The sequence below is a fragment of the Rhincodon typus genome, chromosome 29, assembly GCF_021869965.1.
Source record: "Rhincodon typus isolate 14 chromosome 29, sRhiTyp1.1, whole genome shotgun sequence".
Taxonomy (NCBI): domain Eukaryota; kingdom Metazoa; phylum Chordata; class Chondrichthyes; order Orectolobiformes; family Rhincodontidae; genus Rhincodon; species Rhincodon typus.
The window spans coordinates 15,271,613-15,298,280 of NC_063360.1; the positions used below are offsets into that span (position 1 = coordinate 15,271,613).

At 39.7% G+C, this 26,668-nt stretch overlaps 1 protein-coding gene across 1 annotated transcript; it reads left to right on the forward strand.

Annotated features, from left to right (window-relative positions):
• The first annotated feature begins 322 nt into the window (after positions 1-322).
• On the forward strand, positions 323-14,153 carry ndufa11 (NADH:ubiquinone oxidoreductase subunit A11). Its single transcript, XM_020532440.2, has 4 exons — positions 323-471; positions 4,311-4,403; positions 7,436-7,558; positions 13,982-14,153. The coding sequence occupies exons 1-4, from the start codon at positions 393-395 to the stop codon at positions 14,092-14,094; spliced, it is 408 nt and encodes a 135-aa protein (XP_020388029.2). The 5' UTR covers positions 323-392; the 3' UTR covers positions 14,095-14,153.
• Positions 14,154-26,668: the final 12,515 nt, after the last annotated feature.

Consider the following 26,668-nt stretch of genomic DNA (forward strand, 5'->3'; position numbering starts at 1 on the left):
GAGTTAACGTTTCGGGTCCAGTGACCTTCAGGATGCTACTTAGACCCTGCTCAGTTTCTCCAGCACTTGCTGTTTTTGATCTCCCACACTGAACCTCAGCCCATCCGAAACTCTGCGAGCCCTAAATTTAACACGCATCTAATCCACCTCAGTCATTCTCATTCCAGCCCTCAAGGTTAGCCTCGAAGTCGGACAATCCTTCGCACAAACCCACCAGTTGGTGTGCAGCAGCCAGACTCCACCGCCACGGCATCCGGAGCTTCGACTGAGGGCGACATCACCGCTCATGCGCGCCGTCGATCACGTGGTTTCCCCCGCCAACCGCCGGACGCCATCCTCTCGCGATATCTGACTGGCTTTCGCCAGTGACCGTGTCCTTGAGGCACTCGGCCATGGGCTACTGGGACTCGGCAGATGGAGAGCACTGTCCCACCAAAACCTGGGCCACCACACAGGCTGGGGCCGGCCTCGGTGAGTGTTGGGCTCGGGCGGTGGAAACGGGAGTAGTACTGAGGGGGAAGGGAAGAGCTCCAGCTGAAAGTTTAACCTTTACAAAGTGGTGGTAGTGGGCAGGAGGCACTGAGTATTTTATTTCACGTACACGCTCAGCTCGGGGGGCGGGGGCCTGGCGAGCCCGGCGGGCCCTGCCTGAAAAGATGCTGGCAGCTGATTGAACAGTAATTTGTAAAGGGACACCTATGTCTTTTTAATCAATCTGTTCAGATGTGTTATGACACACTTCTAGAGCGGCTGGTACTTGAACCTAGACCTCTGACAGGAATGTATTACTGAATTGCTAGCACAATGACATTATTAAACCATGTTCTCTCTCCAGGTGGCCTCTTGTGGGCTGTGTCATTTTTTTTATTTATTCATTCATTTATGGGACGTGGGCATCTCATCATGGAATCCCTACGGTGTGGAAGCAGGCCCTTCAGTCCAACAAGTCCACACCGACCCTCAGAGCATCCCACCCAGGCCGATTTCCCCCTCTCACCCACCTATTCTACACACCCCTAAACCCATTTTATGATGATAGTTTAGACATAGAGTTATACAGCATGGAAACAGACCCTGTGGTCCAACTTGTCATGCTGACCAGATATCCTAACTTCATCCAGTCCCATTTGCCAGCATATGACCATATCCCTTTAAACCCTTCCTATTCATGTACCCATCCAGATGCCTTTTAAAATGTTGTGATTGTACCAGCTTCCACCACTTGCTCTGGAGTTCCAGAGATGCTTGTAACTTCACAGTCAGTCAGCCAGCTGTGAAGGTTGCTGCTTTTTCAGACAGCTGTGAAGGCTCACCGCTAGGATTTTTTTTGATGAACTCTAGAGTCATTCACGGACCTTCCATGTGGCCCCTCTCAACTCCTGCATTCACTCTTCCATAAAGGACATTAGTGAACCAGACAGGTTTTTCCAACAATTGACAACGGTTTCATTAAATTCTTAATTTCAGATTTTTAATGAATTCAAATCTCACCATTTGCCATGGTGGGATTTGAGCCCAGGTCCCCAGAATGTTGTTTGGGTCTCTGGATTAATAATCTAGAGATAATACCACTAAGCCATCGCCTCAATTAATAAGCAAGGTACATGGTAGCTCTTAATGGGTTGAATACACAATCATAAGATTGTTGAACATGGAAGAAGGCCATTTGATGCATTGGTTCTGTGCTTGACCTGACCGAGGAGCAATTCATGGCATGCCACTCATTTGCCCTCTCGCCAGATTCCCAATACATTCCTCCTCTTCAGATACAATCCTGAAAGCAAGATCCTGACGCTTTAGAACAAAATGGTTTTCCATTTTAGATTTTGTGAGCATGTTCTCATGGGTGAATCTGGCTCATCTGTGATAGTGAATAAAACCATTTCTAGCCTCATGTATCTTATGTATACAGTTTGTCTTCTGAAACCATGTAAGCTTTCTTTGTACTAATGCTTGTTTCCCTGTTTTGTTCTTTCAACTTCATTTTGTCCTGTACATCTCAGCATGGACCTCTTTTGCACTGTCTGCCTTTAATGCAAAAAAAGACAATTGAGGTGCCAGATCAGTGTGAAAATAATGCTGCATTTCTTTGTCTGATTCTGTTGAGCTGATGAGTGATGATAGGAACAGCAGAGATCAGGACTGGTGCCCACAAATAATCTTGGCATTTGGAAGTGATGTTTGCCTTGACCCACGTGCATTAACCGTTTATCCCTCAGCAGCCTTTGACATGCTTCATCATGTTATTCTTCTCCAGCCTGATCAGACGAGATTCCCTTGGTTTCCCTTTTGTCTCTTCCCACTAGACAGATCATTCCTTGCAATGGCTTTTCTTCCTGTCTCTGCACTGTTAGGCTCTCAACGTTTGCCCCTGCCCTCCCCAATTTGCCATCTACATGGTGACTCCTGGCAACATCATCTCTAGACTCTGGGCCTGCTTCCATATGTTGATTAATGCCACCCAGCTCTTTCCTCCAATCTCTTGACAGGTCCATTGACATTGTATTTGTCAGATTGCTTATCCGTTGTTTCAGCTTCACTCAGACTGGACAATCATCTTTCAGCTCACGTCACATCTGTACTCTTGTCATTGATTCTGCGTGACACCAATATACAAAGACATCTAGCCACCCCCATCCCTTCCTCAACAGCATTCTGCAGTGTCTCACCATTTAAGTTATATTCTGCTCCCCAATTCTCATCAAAATAGCCAACTTCATATTTTTACACTGTATATTCCATCTGCCAGCTTTCTGCCCAGTCATTTAGCCTGTCTATATCCCTTTGCAAACTCTCATCTTACCCACACTTGCTTTCCAACCCATCTTGTAGTTAAATTTGCTGATGTTACAATGCATTTGGTTCCTTTTATCTAAATTTTTGATATTGATTATAAATAGCTGAGGCCCAGCCCTGATTCCTTTTGCCTCCTGTTTTTCCAGTTTTCCAACTGGAAAATTACCTTTTTATCAAGATTCTTATTTCCTGTTAGTTAACCAAATCTTTAGTCATGTTACTGCATCAGCCCTCCAACCATGAGCTTAAGTAGTAACCTTTTGTTTGGTACTCTTTGAATGTCTTTTGGAAATCCAATTACACTGCATCTGCTAGTACTTCTTTGTCCATCTGCTTGCTAATAAACTAGTCAAACACAATTTCTTTTTCATTGACTATGCATGACATGTAAACTGCTTTTCTAAGTGTCCTGCTACTGCTTCCTTAATATTGAATTTTCTTTTTTTTGCCAACGACAGACTTAGGCTAACTGGTCTGTAGTTGTCTGCTTTCTGTCTCCAGCCTTTCTGAATATATATGCTGTGGTTTTCCAATCTTGGCTTTTCCAAACTCCAGTTTTCCAATATCCATGGCAAAATGTTTGGAATTTTGGAAGATTGCAGCCTGTTCTTTTAAGACTTTAGGATGTAGGCTATCAGATCTGGGAACTTGTCAGCCTTTAACTTCCATTATTTCCTCATACATTTTCTCTAATGATTATGATAAATTATAGTTCCTCCCTCTGTTTTAAACCTTGATTTTCTAGTATTCTTGAGATGCTTTGTAAGTTCTATTGTGAAGACAGATACAAAGTACTTGTCAAGGTCTCTGCAATTTCCTTATAATCCATCCATAATTCCCTAGTCTCTTCCTTATGATGGACCAATGTTTACTTTAGCTACTCTTTTCTTTTTAGATACTCATGGAAACCATGACAGTCTCTTTCTAATTCTTGCTCATTTCTCTCTTTTTTTTGTTTTTTAAAAGGCATCCTTTTGCTGATTCTGAAGCTTCCCCAATGTCCTGGCCTACTGCTAACCTTCTATTTTGTACTTTTGATAGCGTCCTTGACTTTCTTGGTTTGCCATTTTCTCAATGGAACGTATCTTTGCTGAGAGTTATAAAACTTCTCCTTGGATGTGTGCTATTGATTTTTTAACCATCTTACCATTTGACCTATTTTCCCATTCCAGATGAGGCGATTCTGTTTTAATGCTTTTATTTAAGTTTAAGACATGAATCGTTTAGTGAGTTCTTTAACTTTCATGCATGTGTATGTGTTGATTAGATGGAATGCACCTTTTGTTTTTTAGTTAGGTTTTTCACTTAGCTATGTGATTATTTGAGTTTGAAACAAAGATAAATCTTCAGAGCAATCATATTTTGGATCTTGTAACTCAGGCTTGTGGATAACATTTGAGAATTGTTTGTGGTCCAGGTAGGCAGGGAACGTTTTGTGTATTAATAGTAGTCATTTTCAACAGAATGTGAAATTTTGATGTGATTATCTTATTTTTGTACTTTCTCTTCTCTAGGTCTCGTTGGCTCAGCCTATCATATTGTTGCATTGCCACCTAAAAATGTTGTTGAAGCAGTGCGTACAGCAACCAGTGGCACCCTAACTATGGGTAAGTACAGCATTGTGGATGGTATAGCCTAGTCCATTGTTATTTTCAAAGAAGCTTGTTCCATTCATTGTTTCTCAGGAGAATCCATTTTCATCAAAACATCTATTATTTTACTTCTGTACTGGGTATGCTTCTGGTTCTGGGGAATATAGTTCTGCTTGACAGCCTGAATTCTTAGGAGGCATTGACACTCTGTGGGGTACTTGAATGCTCGGATCAGTGTGGGCTGCACTGAGGCACTATGATATTCACAACTAAAGAGAAGTTGCACATAAATTTTACCTTAAGTATAAAAGTACTGGTGGAAGCGAAGTATTAAGAAAGAGAAATGAGAATATTCTATTGAGTGTACTTCTTGAACAATTTGGATGTGGTTTATAAGTCACTCTCCTTTGGAACATTTCAGTAGTTTTGCTGAATTCTTATAAACCTAAACTGGAACGATAACAATGTGACCAACATGAGTAGAATTTTAGGCTGTTATCAGCAAGGGAGCTGTTTGTGTGTTAAAATGGGCAAATGCAAACAAAGGAGATGATGGCAACAGTTGTAAAGGAGATGTGGAAAGTTCTTTGTATATGGTCTTGACAATTGACAAACTGACAACTGGGTAACTGACAAACACAGCAATTATTGCTCATTCCTAATTATCCTTGAGAAGCTATGTGTATTTAAGGCTGAGAGGGAGAGATTCTTGGTAAGTAGGAAAATTGAGGATTATGGGAGAAGGGCAGAAAAGTGGGTGAGGTATGTCGGATCAGTCATGACTCCATTGAATGGCAGAGCGAGCTCAAGGGGACAAACGGTCTACTCCTGTTTCTAGAGCATGGTAAGCCATGCTCTTAAACTATTGCTGTAAGTACAAGACGGAGTTCCAGAATTTTGACCCAGTGAAAGAACGATTTTATAATTCCAAATCATCAAGATTATCTGTGACTAAAGAGAAACTTGCAGATTGTGGTGTTTCCTTGCATCTGTTATCCTAGTCCTTCTAGGTGGTAGAGTTTTGATTTGGAAGGTGCTTTGAAGAAGCCCGGCAAGTTGCTATAGTGCCGCTTGCAGATGGTAAACACTGCAGCTACTGTATGTCGATGGAGGATCGAGGGAATGTTTAAGGTGATATGCGGTGTTTATCAAGCAACCTGCTTTGGTTTTGCTTCTTTTGTTGGAGCTGCCCTCTTCTAGATGTGTTGGAACACATTACACTTAACTCCTGACTTGTGCCTTTTATTGATGATGACAGAATTTGGGGAAGTCTGAAGATGAGTTACTCACTAAGGAATTCCCAGCCCCGGCCTCCTCTTGTAGCCACTGGATTTAAATAGATTTTTCATTCAGTTTCAGGAAGGTGGTAACCCCCATTAGTTAATAGCAGTGAATGTCAAATGAAAGTGATAGATAATCTATTTTGGAGATGTTCATAGCACTCGTGGTCTGAATGATACTTGCCTCTTATCAGCCCAAGCATGAATTTTATTCAGGTCTTGCTGACTGCGGGCATGGACTGTTTCAGTATCTGAGGAGTTGTGAACTATATTGGCACTCTGCACTCCCAGTCAGCATCCCCATTCTGATGTAATGTTGATGGGACGATCTTTGAAATTGTTCCGCAGGAAAGAGACTAGTTGTTGTTGCCAGTGTCTCAGACTGTTGAGGTATAGTTGTATGATTGGGTGTTGGAACAAAATTAGATTGATTTGGGGCAGCATGGTGGCTCAGTGGTTATCACCGCTGCCTCAGCGCCAGCGACCGAGGTTCGATTCCAGCCTTGGGCACCTGTCCATGTGGAGTTTGCACGTTATCCTCGTGTCTGCATGGGTTTGCTCCAAGTGCTCCGGTTTCCTCCCACAGTCCAAAGATGTCCAGGTTAGGTGGATTGGCCATGCTAAATTGCCCATGGTGTCCAGGGATGTGCAGGCGAGGTAGATTGGCCATGGGGAATGCAGGCTTATAGGGAAAGGAGGGTGGGGTGGATTTGGGGGGGATGTTCTTCCAAGCGTCCGTATGGACTTAATGGACCAAATGGCCTGCTTCCACACTGTAGGGATTCTAGGATTCTATTAAGATGGAGAAGGTGTATACTGAGACCCGAGGAGGAAGTAGTAAAACAAGATGTGTTTGGTGACATAAGGCCATTCAGCCTCTCAAGTCTACTATACCATTCAATGAAATCATGGTTAACCTGGTAATCTTCATTCTACTTCTTTGCTTTATCCCCATAAACCTTGATTCCCTTAATCAACAGGAATCTGTCTATCTCAGCCTTGAATGTACGCAGTGACCTAGTTATGGCAGCCCTCTGCAGTAAAGAATTTCAGATTCTGAGGGGAAAAAAGTCCTCCTAATCTTTGCCTTAAATGGGCAACCCTTCACTGGGCTATGTCGTCTGGTCTTAGACTCTCCCATGAGGGGAAACAACTTCTCCTGTCAAGCTCTCTAAGAGTCATATGTTTCAATTCAATCCAATCGCCTCTCATTCTTCTCCATACCTGGAATTAACCTAATGAACTGGACTGAATGTTGCTGGACTGTTTCCAATACCAGTATATCTTGCCTTAGGTAAGGGAACTAAAACTCTTCACGGTATTCCATGTGTGGTCTGACTAGTACCGTGTGTAGATTCAGCAAGATCTCCTTATTTTTAAACTCCAGAACAGCCACACATCAAAGGTGAAACAGTTCAAGTCCAATTATTAAATAATACCAGTTACATAAAGTAGATCTAGATTATTCAAGTCTACCAAGAAAGTAAGGTAAAAAGACATGGTTAGAAATGAATATAAATTACGTTTGAATCAAATACTTTAAAATAATAAGACAAAAAACTGGATCAATTAAAATATGTCATTTTGTTTGGCATCCACATAAAGAAATCAGATTGTATTAAGTATGTCCTTTTTGAAGATTGCAATCTGGCTTATTCTTACCAGTACTGTTTGATTGAAAACCATGTGTAATTAACAATTACTGTATGCTTTTATTGTATATTGAGCAATGTAATAAACCCTGTGTCAATTTGCTTGTTTTTTTAGCTGCACTTGGTGCAATTTTTGGAGTGACAACCTGCCTAACTTCACAAATCAGAGGAACAGAAGATGATCCATTGAATTATTTCATTGGAGGTTGTGCTTCAGGAATCTTTCTTGGAGTGAGAAGTGAGTGCTTGTTACTGCGGTTTGGTGCTTGAATTCTTTGAGAAGCTTGTTATGGATGATGGAAAGCACTACATTCAAAACAAATATTTCCCTTTAAGGAAACTTAACAATGAAGGAACTAATTAAATTTAACCTGTCTTTTTTTTGCAACTTTTTTTTTAACATGTGGGACAAAGATGATATTATGGGACAGAGCGTAAATATTAGAATGCACCAGCTAAACAGGTCAGAGTAGTTAAACTGCTGAACAAAGAGAATTAAAAGCACTTGATCTGAATGTGTACAACATTTATAACAAGATGAATGAGCTGATAGAATGAATAGAAATTAATTGTGTGATATGATTCCCATCATAGAGACATGCTTGCAATGTGACTAGAGCTAAGATCTGGACGTTCAAGGGTATTTGACGTTTTGGAAAGACAGGAAGGAAATAGGATAGGGTGGCTCTTGATAATGGATAAGATCAGCGAGCTAGTGAAAATGATTGTTTCAGAGAATCAACATGTAGAACCAGTTTGGGCAGAGATAAGAAATAATGAAGGAAGCAAGTCACTACCGGGAGTGGTTTATAGCTTCCCTTCAGAATTACACTGAAGGAAGGATTATGAAGCAATGAATAATTGATTGTAAGAGAGGTATCACAATAATCATGGTAAAGTTTAAATTTTCATTTGGATTAGACAAATGAAATTGGCAGAAGTAGCCTGTAGAATGAGTTCATAGGGTATATTTGTGACTTTTTTTGGTTCTGGAATAAATTGTACCAATCAGGGGACAATCTATTTTTAAGAGCAGACAATGAGACAGGATTAATTAATCACCTCATGGTAAAGGATCCTCTGGAGAAGAGTGAATATAACATGATAGAATTTAACATTCAGTTTGAGGGTAAGGGATTTGAGTCTGAAGCTAACGGTTTAGTCTTATAACCCTTTATGAAGATAGAGTTGGTTAATGTGGAGTAAGAAGATAGTTTAAAGGTAAGATGATAGAGAAACAGCGGCAGGCATTTAAAGAAATATTTTCTAATACCCAACAAGCAGCTATTCCATTGAAAAAGAGACTCTGGGAAAGGTCTTGGCTAACTAAGCAATTTAGGGAATGGTAGCAGATTGCACATCTTCTCTTTCGATGTGGAAAGATTAGTGGTAGCCCAGAAGATTGTTAATGTTTTATAAGCCAACAAAGATTATTTAAAAGTAACAATAAAGATGGGCAAGTTGGAGTATGAGGAAGAACTAGTAAGAAATGTAAGTGCTTCTACAAGTACATAAAAAGGAAGAGAGTAAATAAAGAGCAAAATCAGAAGTTGCTGGAAAAGCTCAGCAGGTCAGGCAGCGTCTGTGAAGAAAAATTAGTTAATGTTTCGGGTACCATGACCTTTCCTCAGAAGTTGCTGGAAGAGCAAAGTTCTGTTTTTGATTCACGGCATCCGTCGTTCTTCCGCTTCTTTTATTTTTTATAGAGTAAATAAATAAGTTGGTCCCTTAGTGGGGAGACTGTTGAATAAATAATGGGGAACAAGAAAATGGCAGAGCATTTGGGGGTTAAAAAAAGTCAATAACTGCTTTCGCTGTAGAAGACAGTGTCTCAAGGACAGCAGCAAATCTAGAGACAAAATGGAAAGAGGAACTTTAAAAAGTTAGTATCACTAGAGCAATGGTGCCTTGCAAATTAATGAAACCAAAGGTTGATAGTCCCCTGGGCTTGATGACCCGTGTGCTAGGGACTAAAAAGTAGTAGTTGAAGTTGATGCAACAGTTGTAATCTTCCAAAATTGTCTAGATTCTGGAAAAATCTCTGCAGTTTGGAAAACCGCAAATGTTCCTAGAAAGGAGAGAGCTATAAAGCAGGTCACTATAGACTGGTTAGTCTAATATTAGTTATTGGAAGAATGCTAGAATCCATTATTAAGGAGGTAGTGCAGACATTTCGAAAGTAACGATGCAGTCAAGCAGAGTTAACATGGGTTTGTGAAAGGAGGATTGTTTGACACGTTCATTAGGATTATTTGCATATGTAACAAACCGGGAGGATAAAGAGCAACTGGTTGATGCAGTGTATTTGGTTTCCCAAAATACACATGATAAGATAGCACATGAAAGACTATTATTCAAAATTAGAGCTAGGAGTATTGAGTTTATTAAATTAGCAAGAATAGAGGCTTGGCTAATTAACAGGAAACATATTCTGGTTCAAAAGGTCAATTTTAGGTTGGAAAACTAAGCCAAGTGCTAGGGCCTCAAACATTTATCAGTTATAGTAATTTGGATGAAGGAACAGACTGTGTATTTTAGCTAAATTTGCAAATGATGCAGAGCTGGTTAGGAAAATAAGTTGAGGAGGAACAAGGAGTCTACAAGGAGTTAGTTTAGAGAGTAGGCAGAAGTTTGGATGGAGTATAATGTGGGCATATGTGAGATCTGTTTTGGCAGAATGAACAGAAAAGCAGAATATTATGAATAGAAGGAGGCTGCAGAATGCTACAGTACAGAGGTATCTGGGTGTCCTTGATCATGAATCACAAAGTACTTAGGAATGTTGGTCTTTTTTGCAAAGGGATGCGTTGCTACATTTGTATAAGGCATTTGTGAGGGCAGTCTGCATTGAAAGAAAGGGTTTCTCGTTTAAGGCAAAGATGAGCAATTTATTATTTCAGAAGATGGTTAGTCTATGAAATTCTCTTCTACAGAAATAAGTGAAAGCTGTGTCATTGAATATATTCAGGGCTGAGTCTGTTTCTATTTCTTAGGCTCTTATTCTTGTCTAGGTAAAGGCAATTGAGCTAATTTTTCAGTTTTGTAAATTAACGCCTGCCTGAACACATCAGTTCAGAATGAAGTTGGGCAATTGGAACATGTAGCAGTATGAGAATATTTTGGTGATAGGGATCACAATTCAGTTAGAATCAGCGTAGTTAAGGAAAAGGACAAAGATAGACCAGGCGTGTAAGTACTTAGTCAGGGAAAGGCCAATTTATCAATCTGAAATGTGATTTTGCAGAGGTGAACTGGAAGCAGCTACATAAAGATAAGTCAATATGAGAGCAGTGGCAGACATTTAAGAACAAATGGGAAAATGTGGAAAAAGTGCACTCCAAAGTAAAAGGATGAGACTCAGCAATCCAGACACATCTGAATGTCAAGGGGCAAAGTAGAGTGAGGCAAAAAGAGAAGCTTGTGTTGGATTCTAAGTGCTAAATATTGCAAAAGCCTGGAGGAGCACACAGTGTAGGAGTAAAATTAGAAAAGCAGGGAAAGAACATTAAAAAAGTTGGCAAGTAAAATGTAGGATAATACAAAGATATTGTATAAATACATAATAACTTGGTAGTACAGAATTTGAATATTCTTGAAAGGAGACATGTTGCTAAGGCTTTCCACCTTACAATCATAAGGACAAATGCAAGAATTGACATATTTCAAACAATCACAGTTTATAATACATTAGAAAAAGGCTGCTTATTGGTTGGCAAGTCAACTTTGGCCAAGATGTTGCAATGAAGGGAACAGCAGAGGATCAAAGTCTTCCCATGTTCCCATGTAACTCAGGAAAAAAAGCACACCTTTTGAAATTTAAGGTAATTGCATGAACTCAACCTCACTTTTATTTGGACTTGCTAGATGCAACGTATATCCGTATGCAGGGACCTGTACTGTGCAAACAAAAGGATTATGTTCAAGGGTAAAACAACAGGATCAGTGGAAGGTGTTCAGAAAAGAATGTTATGAGATGCAGAACCAGTTAAACCCTAAGGGTTAAGAACTCTACTTGCCAGCAAAGACATCTATGGATATCTTAAGATACAAGAAACAGCTTTTAAATTGAAAGGATTCGTCCCAGAAGACATTTGATAAAGTCTCTCAAGGTACTAACTATTAGCTGAAATGGAAATTCATAGAAAGAAAGCAACTTATTGACCTGATTAGGAAATTGGCTGAATGGCAGGGGACAAAGTGGGTATAATGATTTAATAAGATAAATGGCAGACTTCTGTTCCTGTATTGATGGTACATTTTAATTGCCCTATATCACCATTCCCACTAGCAAGTGCCCAACTTCAATTTGAGATAATTGCCTTTAAAATAGGTAACTTAATACCCAGATTCTTGTATTTTGTAACCGTATGGCAAAAAATTGACAGTCTTTCCACTGCTCATGATGTAAGTTACCATTGATGATAGCATGCCACCAGTTCAGTCAGAAATGAATAAACTGATAAGCAAGTGACTTTTGTGAGGAGGCCTTTGATTCTTAAACTGAGGATGGTGTAGGGTACATCTTTCTTTTTTCTCAGAATTTTGGGTAAATTTTCTTTCACTCTTTTGGAACACTCTCAAAAACTTGCAAATCTGTAGCAAGGGTGTTGTACGTTTTATCCTCCCAAAGAAGTTAATTTAATAATTTACATTGCCCTGCAAGTTGGTTAGATTCAGATGAGCATTAGCTCCGTCAAGGGGAAATAATTATGGATAACATTACTGAGACTATCTTTGTATCTAATCTGTCTCAATGCATCGCTCACTAGATTTTTAATTTCATTGGACTAGTTTTCTACGAGGTCTTCCCACCCTAAACTTATAATTTGTTTTGCATCTTTTCATTATCATCCATGTTGCATTAAATAAATAGAGAAAAAGAAATGTCAGTGCAGCAATCATCCTCATTGACATCTTTAAATCAAAATCTATTCTGCCCCTTTTGGTATTTGGCGTAGATTTTTGTTTGAATTGAACCAATTCTTTGGTATGCGTGTGCGTAAGCCTGTTTGGCAGGGATAACTCAAATTTCAATTGTTCAAAATATATGCTGTATTAGGTAATATTACTGGTTAGTATTAAGTGATCTGAAAATATTGGTCATCTCCTAGTAAGACAGAATGCTGAATATGGAAGTAAATCAGCATGCAGGGCTCCACAGTATGCTTGCCCTGTTGGGTCAGCAGTGTCACTGGCAGCTGGGCCATGTCAGCCAAATGGATGATGGCTGCATCCCAAAGTTATGTGCTGTATGGTGAGATGCTGTTGACACAAGACCAACTTGCTGCCCACATTTGCAATAAAAGGACGAATGTAAGTACGATTTCAAGTTGTGTCAAATCACAGCCAACATTTGGGAAGTCTTCGCTCTTGACTGGAGTACAGGAGACTAGCAGTCAGGAAGGGTATAGAAAGAGCTGAGGATAAATGACCAGATGACGGAGAAGTGATGGCATTAAAAACATCAGTTGACTTTGGGTCAACACTGCACATTTGTGCCAGTGTGAAACTCTCACATTGGTCTCCGCAGCCACTATGGTGATTTTCAGAATGGAAGTAACACACAACCTATCATTTCCCAGGGTGAACAGATACTGTCAAGAGTAATAAGTTAGAGTTCCTGTTAAGTTGAATTATAACCCCATGCCCAAATTTTGGTGTGTGGACTTCCTAAAAAAAAAATAAAGTAGTCCTGGGTAGGACTTGCAACGAATTACTGGGCTGATTCCCGAGTGTGTAGTCATTCAGGATGAATGGTGTCCTCCGAATTGTACCCATTTAATTTTGTTGCTTATTTTTAGATTCTTGAACTATATAATGTACAGTTGCCAGCAGGGTAGCTAGCCTTCGAGTAATGATCAGAAAGAATGGTGGAGTTTTCAACAAATGTCTATTCTGGAGGTTCCCTACAATGATAGGGATGAGTAATTGGGAGGTTTTCATTGTGATGATTCTCAGGTTTATTTTAAAAGTTATACAAATTTGGGATATCGGAGTTAAGTTTATTATTCCCTCTTTTCCTGAATTTGGATTTCAGAGCTGTTTCTGTTGAGTTTGACCGAAGGGGTCACAATTGAAGGACGCCAATTAATGCACCTGAAGGATACTGCTATTTAAACTTGTTGTTTCTGATGTTGTCCACTAGATAGCACCAGATAGATGGTTTTATGAAAACATTAAGGACCAAACATGGTAATGTTCTCTCGCTAGTTTATTTCCCATGATTTGTGATTTAATACAAACATTTGAAACTCTGTATGCTAATTTCCATATCCTAGCTAGCTTTTAAGTGCTTCTAATATGCTTCAGGGTTGCAATCCCTAATAGTAAGTGATTGAAGTTTGTGATTGTTACAGGTTTTTGCATGTGTTGCTCTAAGTGTGCAGTTAGTGTTTTCAGGTGTGTGGGGATCTTTCCAGAGCACACGCTGAATGTTTCATTCAGTGTATTGATTTGTGTTTGTTTCAGTAATGTGAAACAGAACTGCTATAATTTTGCTAAAGAAAAACTTTGTGAATGTTCAACCTAATTCATTCCGAAGTATATTGGAATCTCAGCAGGTATGGCAGCATTAATGTAGGGAGAAGATAAAGTTTCAGGTACATGAAATTATTAGAAATGTTATAATTTTAATATGAGAATACCTTCTTTCTTTCCACAGCTCATAGCTACATGACTGGCACCTCAGCCTGCCTTGGTCTTGGCACACTTGCAGCTCTGACAAAGATGGGCAAGATGGAGGGCTGGCGCTTATCAGGACCTCCAAAACTTTGAAAACATCACAAACCATAGTAATGTAGTGTATTATGTCCAATAAAACCAAAATAATTCTGCCTCTGTATCACTTCAAAACATTATAGCAAACCTGAGCTATGTACATGTATTGTGTTATGCTACAGGATGTTGCACGAGTGAAAGTAACTGTAATATTTCCATTTTCAGCCTCTTTGATTTTTTTTCTTTTGGGTAACATTTTGGAAATGTGCACTGATTTGTGTATTGTTTTCTCTCTCCAAAATGCAGTTGTGTTGATCAAACACTTTCCAGCCTCTCAGTATCTCTCCTAAAGTACCCATTTTTCCTATTCAGTCATTTAATGTTAAAGTGAAACTTGTTTATGTTTCTTATCCATCAGGAACCTGTGTCCATTTTCTCCTTCTTCCCTTGTTTAGGACCCTTAATGCCAATTATAGTGTCTTGCAAGAGACACTGGGGGAAGAGATCCCAGCATATTTATGTTAGACAATGTGACTTTTAAATGGTGAGCAGGTGGCAAGGGCCCTGTTCATAAGATGCCAATCTTTGTGTGTGGAACCCAACAGTTGCATTCACCAGTGAACGTAGGCTTGTACTAAGTAGTAGTAGAAAGCCCACTGGCAGAGCTCTCACCTAGGATATTGTGGAAAGTGAGCTGGTTTGACTGCGCCATTTTGAAGGTTAAAGTAATTAGTAATCATTTAAAGGTTGTTTGGTTAAAGAGAGTCTTTTTTACAATGTTTACTTTGATGCAGTTTGCTTTCTCTGTTTGAAACCAGTATTAGGATCTGTACAGTGTGGAAACGGGCCATTCGGCCCACCAAGTCAACACTGCCCCTCCGAAGAGCATCCCACCCAGACCTGTTCTCCTATCCTTACCCTGGAACCTGGCATTTCCCATGTCTAATCCACCGAACTTACACACCCCTGGGCACTACAGGCAATTTAGCATGGCCAATCCACCTAACCTGCACATCTTTGGATTGTGGGAGGAAACCGGTGCACCCGGAGGAAACCCACGCAGACACAGGGAGAATGTGCAAACTCCACACAGACAGTTGTCTGAAGATGGAATCGAACCCAAGCCCTTGGTGCTGTGAGGCAGCAGTGCTAAGCACTGAACCATCGTACCGTCCCTTTCAGCTGTAAAGTTTACATCTAACACAACAATGTTTCTGACAATAATAATCCGTCAATTGTAATGCCATGTTTAGTTTCATGTGACCTGCACAGTAATGATTCAGTGACATACATGATTCCCATAAGTTTATGTTTAAATATTGATAATAAACAGTAAGATAGTGTTGTGTACACGTCAACATAAAGCATTGAATATTCTAAGTTACAAGACAATAGGTGTAAAACTCAAGTACCAATTTTTTTTTTAAACTGCATGGTTGCTTCCAACTGTGTCCTGGCAGAGTTTTAGTCTTTCAACTCCTGGAGATTTCAGGTGAATCCCAACAGCAAATCTCTGCGTTTCTGAAGGTTAGAGTTATATAACGATGATAGGACGGTCTGTTCCTATGTGCTGGTGGACTTGTGGGAGGGAAGATAGTCTTAATAGTAGACTGGATTGTAAACATTTTAAGAGAAATGTTAAGTTTGATAATTCTTTCACTGTCTGGTTTGGGTAGAGCTTGGGGAGTAGTCTAGAAAGACCCAAACTGCCAACATTTTGTACACTGGCATGGCTCCCAAACATGATCCCAATGCAATCAGTTAATTTACCCCAGAGTAGGGAACTAGACTGGGATGTTTATGCCTTATATAGCTCAGCATCAGCTCCAAGAAGTATTTGTCAATCATTAAAATATCTGTCTTTCCATTTGATGCTGGAATTTTGTCAGTTGGAATCCTGACTGTAGGGGCCAGTTTTGCAACAAGTAGAGCAAACTTCCAAAGTTCAGCCCTGCAGAATGTTGTCAATGTTTCTTTTAGTCCCCCAAGTCTGTTACAAACTAGTGCTTCTAATTGTTTGCAGAGGATGCAAGAGTGATGTTTGTGGCACATGTGTGGAATCACATTGTGTTTATTTTTTCCTAAGATCATGCTAATTTACTGCCATGATCTGTTCACATGAAACCAAGAGGTGAAAATTCATCATTCCATGAGGTCATTAGTAACAGCTGTGTGGGTAACAGTAGCGCCACTGACTAAAGAGCTTTCTATAATGGTTTATTCTTGAGCTACTTAAGCACAAACCATCAGCACTAACTTCCTCAGCTTTTTATTCTAGTAAATTAATTTATTGAGCAAGATTTTTGCTTAATCTGAATCTCTGTCCTCCTGTCAGTCTGCTGTTCTGTCTGTACTCTCTTTTGGTAACCTCTATTTTAACCACGTCTTCCTTCTCTTCCCTGAATTACACTGAATTGATGACAGAAATAGAAACTACTGGAAAAGCTCAGCAAGTCTGACAGCATCTGTGGAGAGAAATCAGAGTAAATATTTCAGGTCAAGTGACCATTCCTCCAAACTCCTGGGGAAGGGTCACTGGACCCGAAGCATTAACTCTGATTTCTTCCCACAGATGCTGCAAGAGGTAATGTTTCGGGGAGAGTGACCCTTCGTCAGAAGTTCGGAGGAACGGTCACTCGACCTGAAATATTTACTCTGATTTCTCTCCACAGATGCTGTCAGACCTGCTGAGCGCTTCTAGCAATTTCTATTTTTGTCTCTGATTTAACAGCTTCCGCAGTCTTTTTTTTTAATACTGAATTGATGTTTAATATGATAAAATACCTTTTTGTGACTATTTTTGGTCAAGTAGGTCAGTGCTACGAGATGAAACATGTTCTGTAATCTTGTCATTTACAATCAAAGGATGCATTTCCATTACAATATACGCTTGTAACTTAGCAACCAATCTTAGACATTTCTTATCAGTGGAATATAGATGCTAGGAGTAACAGAAGAATTGGGGAGAGTGACTAAAAGAATTGTTGGAAGTAATTGATGATGTGCTACATAAAAGTTAAGGAGTGCCTGCTCTTGGGTAGTCCCACCAACCTAATGGCTTCTGAAGTGGCAGTTATGTTCAATGCAGGTTCTGCCACATTTTGGGCAGGTGGTACTTGGAAGATTGGGTAGATGGGTTGTTGGTGGCTCATGCGTTCCCCCCGACATGTTGGTTTTGCCTTTACTTTCAATGTATTCAGTGCCTTTCTGATTGAGTCTTCTCCATTTTGTTCACTGTCAAGCCAGGGTGCCCTATGACTCAGCAGAGATGTTTGATCTCTTCTGAGATGTTTTGAGTTCATCACTAAAATGTTCCCAGTGTCCTCTTGGGAGTCTCCTACCATGACTGAGTTCATCATGGAGCAGAGTTGCTCAGGGAATCAGGACTAGAAGATGAGCTAGTTTTGAGTGACTATCACCTCTCTGCTGGTCAAGTTGGGAGTATTGCTGCAGTTTGACCATCTTCCCTGTTGCAGGATTGGGAGGATCTTGTGCAAAACATACAACGCATACTTCTCCAGTGCTTTGTGGCACCTTGGCCACCCAAGTCTCTAAAGCACACAGAGATGTGGGGATCACTACAGCCCGATTAACTGGTCTTGGGATTGAGATCTGGTCCTCTCCTCATCAGCTAAAGGCTGTACTGACACATTGGAGGCAATGATAAATCATTTCATTTATGTCTGCATTGAGTGGAGGATCATAACATTCAGAAAATGCATCATACTTCCCAGTGTTTTGCTATTGATCATACTCAGTGGTAGGAAGTAGGAGTTGGTTGGAAAGGGACATTAATTTTCTGGGTACAAAGGCAAAATGCTGTGGATGCTGGAAATCAAACAAAAAACACAAACTGTTGGAAATTCTTTTGTTTTGCACCATAAATGCTGCATTGTAATAACTTTAGAATCGTCATAGAATCCCTACAGTGTGGAAAGAGGCCATTCAGCTCATTGAGCCTGCACCAACCCTATCCCTATAACCCTGCATTTACCATGGCTTGATCACTTAGCCTGCCCATTCCCTGGGGCAATTTAGCATTGCCAGACCACCTAACCTGCAGGTCTTTGGACTGTGAGAGGAAACTAGAGCAACCATGCAGATACAAGAGAATATGCAAACTTCACTCAGACAATCGCCCAAGGGAATTGAACCCGGATCCCTGGCGCTGTGAAGTTGTTTTGAGAACAGAAGAAAAATGGAAATGTGGAAGATTTAAAAGCTAATAAAAGGATGAAGAAAGGGTCAGGTCTGATAAGGTGGTGAGTTGGAATGATTAAATATCTTTCTTTTGTGTTTTAAAACATTTAACTATAAAAACAGTGGTAATGGATATAGTAAAGAGCCACATGTCGTGTACAGATGAGGTGTGAATAGCAATATAATAGTCATCGGCACATAATATCAAGGGATATAGACAGAAATAAGCCATCAAAAGAAAAACAACACAAAAAGAACAAGATGGAGGCAAAAGTTTATGATCTAAAATTCTTCTACTCAATATTGAGTCCAGAGCAGAGATTAAGCAAGCTGCGTCATCCTGCTGTTATGCAAACTATAAAGCTAACACAAATAGTATTTTCTGTTAATCGCCCATTAGTCTGAAAAGATGCTCTTCCCACCACGTAGTAAGCAATGTTTGTGAACCTTGCTGCCTAGATGATGCCAGGTAAGTGTGCATCCCAGGGATTGGCTGACTGATTCAAGCAGTTTGTTTCTTGGTTGTTTATAGTATGCAAAGTAAAGGCCAGACTCTCATTCCCTCCTCTTTCAGACAGAAAACAAAATGTCTACAGTTAAATGTGATTTTGTGATCGGGCAGTTGAACTGTCCTGAGTCTAGTAATAGCTGCACTATTATGAAGTAATCACTGAAGTAATCAGTCAAGTTCAAAATGTGGCTTATTCACATTTGCTAGAAACAAAATATATTAAGCCACAGATCCTCTAAACAAGAGGGATATGTTCAATCCATGCAAGTCTTTTTTGAATTATCCAGCAGCTTTGGGAGCCGTATTTCTGTGCTGTTTTTCTTCATGATTGAGGTATTGCCAATCATAGTCTGTTGCTAGTCAATCATCACCCTTTTTCTCCTGTTGTATATATTGCTGTGATCATTTTGTCGTTCTTGCATTTGTCTTGATGAGTGCAGGACCAAAAACTTTAATAATTTGTTGCTCTTTTCAGCAATTATCAAGCTCTGTATACCACCAAGTGTCAGATGGAATATTCTGTCAAATTCTGGACCCCAAACTATGAAAAAAAATAACAGATCCATGATGCAAAACAATCACCAGAATAATACCAAAACGAAAAGGAAGATTGAAAAATTGGTTCTTTTTCACAGGTATCAAATCAGTGAGGGAACCTGTGCAAAATTGATTTCCTTTGACAAACTTAATAGGAAAATATTGTTTCTATTATTTAGTGAAGTTGTGGCAATTTCTGAGATGTAGGTTTTAATGACACTTTTGAAAATGGAGATTGAGTGGCAAGACAAAGATATTTGAGGGATTTTGAAATTCCCTAAAATGGGCTTGACCTTTTTTAAATAGGAATGGCAAACTATGCCCTCGGTGACTTTTATATTTGTAAGCATACTTGCTCTTCAGCTAGCTCATGTAGCTCATACCAAAATAACTTCACATCCGCGATAAATCCCAAGCACTCCATAGGCAAATAATTTATTTTGAAGAAAGCTGTTTGAAGGAAAGTCACGGGACTCTAACATTAACTCTGCTTTCTTTCCACAGGTGCTACCAGACCTGCTGAGTTTCTCCAGCAATTTGTTCTTGTTTTACATTTCCAGCATCCACAGTTCTTTGTTTTAAGTCATTTTGAAGATTCACTGTGCTAATCTAGGCAAACACAACAGTCAATTTGTGCACAGTGAGATCCCAGAAACAATGAGAAAAACCAATAGATAATGTGATTTGATGTTGATTTGAGAGATAAATGTTTGCCGTGTTCATGTTTCAGGTTCATTTCTTCATGTTCTTCATATAACATCATAGAATCTTACAGACAATTGAGGGATAGACAGTTAATGTCTCAGCAAAATCATGGCACCTCTAATGTAGTATTAATGTAATATTGCACAGCATTTACAACACAGAACAGGAACTTTGACGCAAGTCAAAGATGGTGTTAATGTTCCAGAGGAGCCACTGCCCTCTAATAAATTTTAATCATTTTTAACCTTTGTTTACCTAGCTCCCCTTAAATGTATCTACATTAAATCAAATATTCCTTCAGTGAGTTTCCTGCATCTCATAATATTTGCTTCTCATTCTGGCCTCTCCCACAAGTAGAAACATTTTCTTTCAGCTATGCTGTCAAATGCTTTCATAATTGTAAAGACTTCCATCACGTCAGCTCTCAGTCTCTTTCCTCAATCAAAGATTTCCAGCTTGCTTAATCTTTCCTGGGAAGTATAACTTTAAAATTTCAGTTTAACCTTATTTAACTTTACCCAGTGTCTTTCTACATTTTTTATATATGCAGACTAGTGCTGTTTACAGCACGCCAGGTGTGACCTCACCAAGATTCTGAACAAATTTAACATATCCTCTGATTTTCAATTTTATCCTTTGAGAAATGAACCCAGTACTTTGCCTTTTATGACCTTATCAACATTCACTGCTTTGTATTGTGCTCTCGGGTGCTTCTTCTCCCCTTGTTCATTTGTTTTTCAAGGAATATGTGACCTCTATTCATGTAAAAATGTACTATTCCAAACTAATCAATAACAATTCATTTGGCATTACTTTCAATTGTATCAGTCTAGATTATGCATTCAGTCTCTGGGAGTAGTGATTGAATGCACAATCCTGACTCAAAAGTGAGAGCACTGCTAGTTACACAGTGTGGTGTATTGTCCATGCTCGTCAGATAGTTGAATATCTCCATCGTAGTCATGGATGTTTGGCCATACATTGTTACAACACAAGCCGCCAGTGATCTGTCAGGCATACGAGTATGCTGCCATGAATCATTTACCATCTTCACACTACGGAAACAGGATGTCCTCTTCTATGTGGGACTGTGCATATTGCCAGAGCAATAAACATTGCACATGTTGAATGTTCAGAATCTTAGATTGGTATAGCAGAGAAGAAGCTTAGTTAGCCCACTGCAATGCTATCTTTAAAGAAAGTATGAATGATAGTTTAAGTTGCACTTGTAACCTACACAGAGTGAAATCAGTGTGATGGAGATGGTACTTTTCTCTTTCTATGCCCAGTTTGAAACAACACGTGAGATGAGTGGAGAAGAGATTGCAGCTGTCCACCATGGTGAAAGGCAGTGCTTGAAATTGTAACGTGGGGTTCCTGCAACTTATTAAACCGTGTGGAATCCTAGTGTAACAAACAACTGTAGGTAAATAAAATGATTAATTTACAGCAGTGAGGATCAAACTATCATCAAGTCATCACACAGAAAAGGAACAATCTCCAGAGGAAGTTGAAAACAAACAAACCTGTTAGAGGCTGGGCTAATGTACAAAAGCCATGCAGAATTACACCACTTCCCCCAGAGACTCTCATCCACCAACAACCCTGCAAACAACGGATCTCACCTTCAGACGCATGAGATCAAGTATGGGCCAGACTGGAATCTCCCAACTGAAGCCCCCCGACTACCAGGTATCTGGTCATGTGACTAGCTGAAATCCACCTCAGTGGGAACCAATTGCATATGATGGAGAACTGTATGTGATTCATTATTGAAATTACAGCTTGTCCTCTGGGATCTGGAGTATTTGGTTTGCATTATGCATATATCATTGTACAGCTGAGACTGAGAGCTTAGGTCAGGGTGTAGAGTTACATTTTGGCAGATGGACTAGCGGATAAATGTATTAGAGGTGCACAGTCTTGTGTGTCATATGTTATAAAAGCTTTCTGGCATATAGGAACAAAACAACACTACTCAGACCAGCTTTAGAACTACATCTTTGACAGCCCTTCTGCTCTTCACTGCCTCAGGTTGCACAAAATAAACTGAATGTAGGACTAAATGGAAAGTTTCAATGTCCCAATTAGAATTTAACAAGCCCTGTTTGTGGGTGATTATTCTACAATGATCCTGGATCAGATCTTAGAATTGCAGAATGCTTACAGCATGGATGGAGGCCATTTAGCCCATGGTATTTGGACTATCTCTTGGAAGTATCAATTCACTTATAACCATTCCCTTCCCTTCTCCCTATAGCCCTGCACATGCTGCTTGTGCAGATAATAATCCAATCCGTTTGAATGCCTTGATTGACCACGCCACATTTTTAGGCAGTGTATTCCAGACCCTTAATACATTAACAGATTTTCCGCATGTTCCTCTGTTGTCAATACATAAATCACCAATAGAACTGTTTCTCCTTATCTACTCTGTCCAAGCGTGTCATGGTTTTGAACGTAACTATCAGATCTCCTAGTCACCTCATCTCCAAGGAAAACATTCCTAACTGCTCCAGTCTATTCACATAACTGAAGTTCCTTATGTCTGGACCCATGCTCATGAATCTTTTCCACAATCTCTCTAATGCTTTCACATCCTTCTTAAAGTGCAGTTGCCAAAACTGGATGCAATAACCTAGTTGAGGCTGGACCAGTGCTTTATACAGGTTCAATCAAACTTCTTTTATTTTATTCATTCATGGGAAGAGAGTGTCACTGGTTAAGCCAACATTTATTATACATCCCTCATTGCCCAGAGGGCAGTTAAGAATCACCCATAGGGCTGTGGGCCAGGAGTCGCATGTAGGCCAGGCTGGATAAGAATCGTCTTTTTTCTTTCCTAAAGGATGTTGGTGAACCAACTAAGTTTTTCCTAACTCTTAATTCTAGATTTTTATTGAATTCAAACTTCACCATCTGCCATGGTGGGATTTGAAATTGGGTCCCTGGATTAATAGTCTAGCAATAATACTGCTAGGCCAGTACCTTTCTTTCTGTATTTTATGCCCTTATTGATAAAGCATACAGTATTCTGGTCTTCATTAAACATAACCTCAACCTATCTTACAACCTTAAATTATTAATGTACATGTACATCCTTGTCCTTCTGCTCCTGCACCCCGTTTTGATTGTATCCTTTATTTTACGTTGTCTCTCCACATTATTTCTGCCAAAATGAATCACTTCACACTTCTGTGCATTAAATTTCACCTGCCACTTGTCTGGCTAGTTCACTAACTTACGTCCTTTTGAAAATTTACACTGCCCTCCTCTTCGCAGTTCACAATACTTTCAAATTTTGAGATGTCCACAAATTTTGAAGTTGTGTCCTGTATATCAAGGTCTGGGTTATTGGTATTAATTAGGAAAAGCAGAAGTTCTATCTGTTACTTCTGCTGAATATTCTAATTTTAACATTTAACATTTTGGAAACAAAGCATATTTTAAGGAAAACAGTTCGAAGCTGCAATTATAACGGAAGGAACACAGCATCCCTCTGTTGAAAAGTGCCAGGTATTATGGTTTGGTCAAGAGTTGAGGTACCCTTAGAATCAGATTGTGAGGTCTGTGATGGATGCCCAGGGCTGGTGGGACCCTGACTCACAGCTGTAACGTTAGGTTAAAAAATGCAATTGCGCAGTTTCTTGGGATGTTGCTTCTCAGTCCCTTGTAAATGAGCTGCTCTCTGCAAATTCACAAGTGGTAGCATCTGATTGTATTTCTCCTTGTTTTCCTAGTTCATGTCAAATGTTGTAATTAAGAGTGGTGACTTGCATGAATGAATCTTTGTAAATATTCTGACATTGTTTGTACATTGGGTTCCCTTTGCCACCCAGATTTGTGTGACTTCTTGCATCCTGTTGTCAATCATTGAATTTATTATGCTGTTGCACTCTGATAGCTATCCATTCCACTGTGTTTTATTTTCTGGTTATTCTATTAATATTGGTCATACTCTGGTGAGCCCTATCATTTTGTTTCTGCTCTCATGATTTTCTGAAATGTCATTATATTTTTCTGGATTATTTTTGATTTGCTTTTCTTTGGTTTAAGCGTCCCTTTGGCTCAGGTTCCTTTTCCCATTTCACTACTTCTAAATAGTGTTCCTGTAAATGCTTATTTGCTTGCTCGATGTGCCCATGTGTCGCAATGCGTTACTCAGTGGAGCCCAAGGAAGCCACAGACTGAGTGCCTTGTCTCAGCCACAGGGCCAAGCATTTCCCCTGTGGGAAGTAGGTCAGACCTGGGCTTTTCACAGTGGCTGGTTACCTGTAACTTCGGCAGAAACCTGATAGCAATTTATCTGCCAAATGATAGAAGACACGATGTGAAGCACAGGGCAAGTCAAAAGGGTTAGAGAAAAGAGGAATTCGGTTGTCTGTCAACTTCAGGGCTAAAGGACTTTACAGCCAAAGCAGTAGTTTGTAATGTAGGCAATGCAGCAGCGAATTTATGCATAGCAAGCTCCACAGGCAACCATATGCTCTACTTGAGTGACACTAACATCTCACCTGAAATCCAACATCTCAGACATTGCAGCCCTCAAATAAAAGCAAAATACTGGAAATCTGAAACAAACAGAAAATACTGGAGGCACTCAGCAGCTCTCATTATTGCACTGAGCGTCAGCCTGGATTTTTGGGCTCAAATCCTTTCTAAACATTCAACCTTTCACCTCAGAAACAAAAGTGCTACTGACTGAACTACCGCAAGAACTTAAATTTATTTAATGATCTTTCAGTATTCTCAGAACTGTCAGTGTTGGTGAATGCCTTTGTCACAACCTTTAGGGTTGCTGTACAATTTGTGTTGCAACACCTTGTAACCAATCACTCCTATAACTAATCTGAATGTTTTTAGTTCAAGAGTGTGGCCAGGGCTGCCCAATATCTATCTATAGGAGGGTGTAACCTGCCTGAACAACAGGATCCCTGTGATCTGAGATGAACATTCTGACTTTCATACGTGTCCCAATGTGAGTTTCTTCAATCTTTCAACTCAAAACATTCTATTGAGAAGCAGGATACAAATTGCATTTTGGATTGTGAATGAATATATGCAGCCACAGTTATAAACAAACTTCAACAAAAAAAATCACTTTACACCTCCTGAATGGGATAACAATATAAGTACAGTTCTTTTCCTGAGCTGAATTGCTAGTTTTTCGGGATCACTTTTATTTCTCAGAATTTTTTTTAATGACAAAAGAACTGACCTCCTTCCTCTTAGTTCCAGATCTAGTAATTTGAAGTCTCCCATTTAAAATTTGACTGGACTCAAGTGTCATTTTTCCCCTTTCTCTGTTCTTGTATATACATAAAGTGTAGGGGAAACAAAGACCTCCATTTCCTTTTCCATACTGAGATTGAGAGTTGGCCTCAAGTCAGCCACCTCCATTGCCAGTAGTATATTCTCTGTAGACATTGCATGCTGAGATCCCACAAATAAAATCATTCTCAGCATGGTCAGATGTTATGTTAGGCCATCTGAGAGCGATAATATATTGTTTAATGCTCCCTGTTGTGGAAACATTGCAATGTCTGTGTCATTAACACTGAAAGGCTCCCCTCTGCCTCATCACTGCAACTTGTCGCCCTTGATTCCTTTGCAAATTTACTTTGTTCTTCTCTCCAAACTTTTTCATTGAATAACTTTAGCCCGTGGGGAAAAGAAGTCCAATGTTTCTGAAACATGAATTCTTTACTTGCCCAATAACATATGACCTCAATAAGGTCTTTTCTTCCTGCATATGAGAGCAAAGTACTGGGGATGCTGGAAGTTGAAAATAAAAAGAGAAAATGTTGAAGTTGGCTCAGCAGCTCATTCAGTAAAAGGGTGTTTATATTTCAGGTTGACAACCAGACAATCTGGATGTAGGTGTTGGGCACCACATACAAATTTACAAATGTCATCCAAGACCTGTACAAGTGTTTGGACTTGCTGAATAATGCTCAACTGCTTCAGGTGGATCTTAATGTAAAGGGAGATTACGCTCATAATTTGGCAATGCATATTTCACGTGGACAGGGTGAATGCTTCATTCATGGGTCTTTCAGGTGAAAACATTCAAGAAAGTAGAGAAAGGGATCTGGGCATTCTGCATAGTTCTCGAAACGTAAATGAATAATACCATGAAATGACAGCTAGGGCAAATAGAATGCTGGGATATGTTCATGAGTTAGTTAACTATAAGATGAGGCACATAATTTTGTTCTGTACAGACAGTATTGTGCCCAATTTTAGTTTCCTTACATGATGGGTAACATTAAGCCTCTGGAAAGGGTGCAGAGAAGGGCCTCTTAATTAATTCACAGTGTAATGCATCTTAATTATCAAGATATAGAGGAAAATTGGGACTCTACACTTTACAGAAGCAGCGACATGGGTGTGACCTGATTGAGGCATAGAAAATGAAATATGGCACAATGGGTTGAATGGCCTCCTTTTGTATGGGAATAATTCTGTGATTCTGAAATTATGTTCTAATTGATAGTTAACAATAAACTGGGATCAGAGCTGTCCGGGTGGGAGTTTTAAGATGGGTACAGTCAGATCAAGGAGATAGTTCTTGTCTCAATCTTTGGGACAGGCCACCATCTTGTTCAGTGGACAATTATTTGCTGAATTCTTTCAAGTGAAAGCCATTCTTGATTCTTGTTGGGAAAATCTTACCTC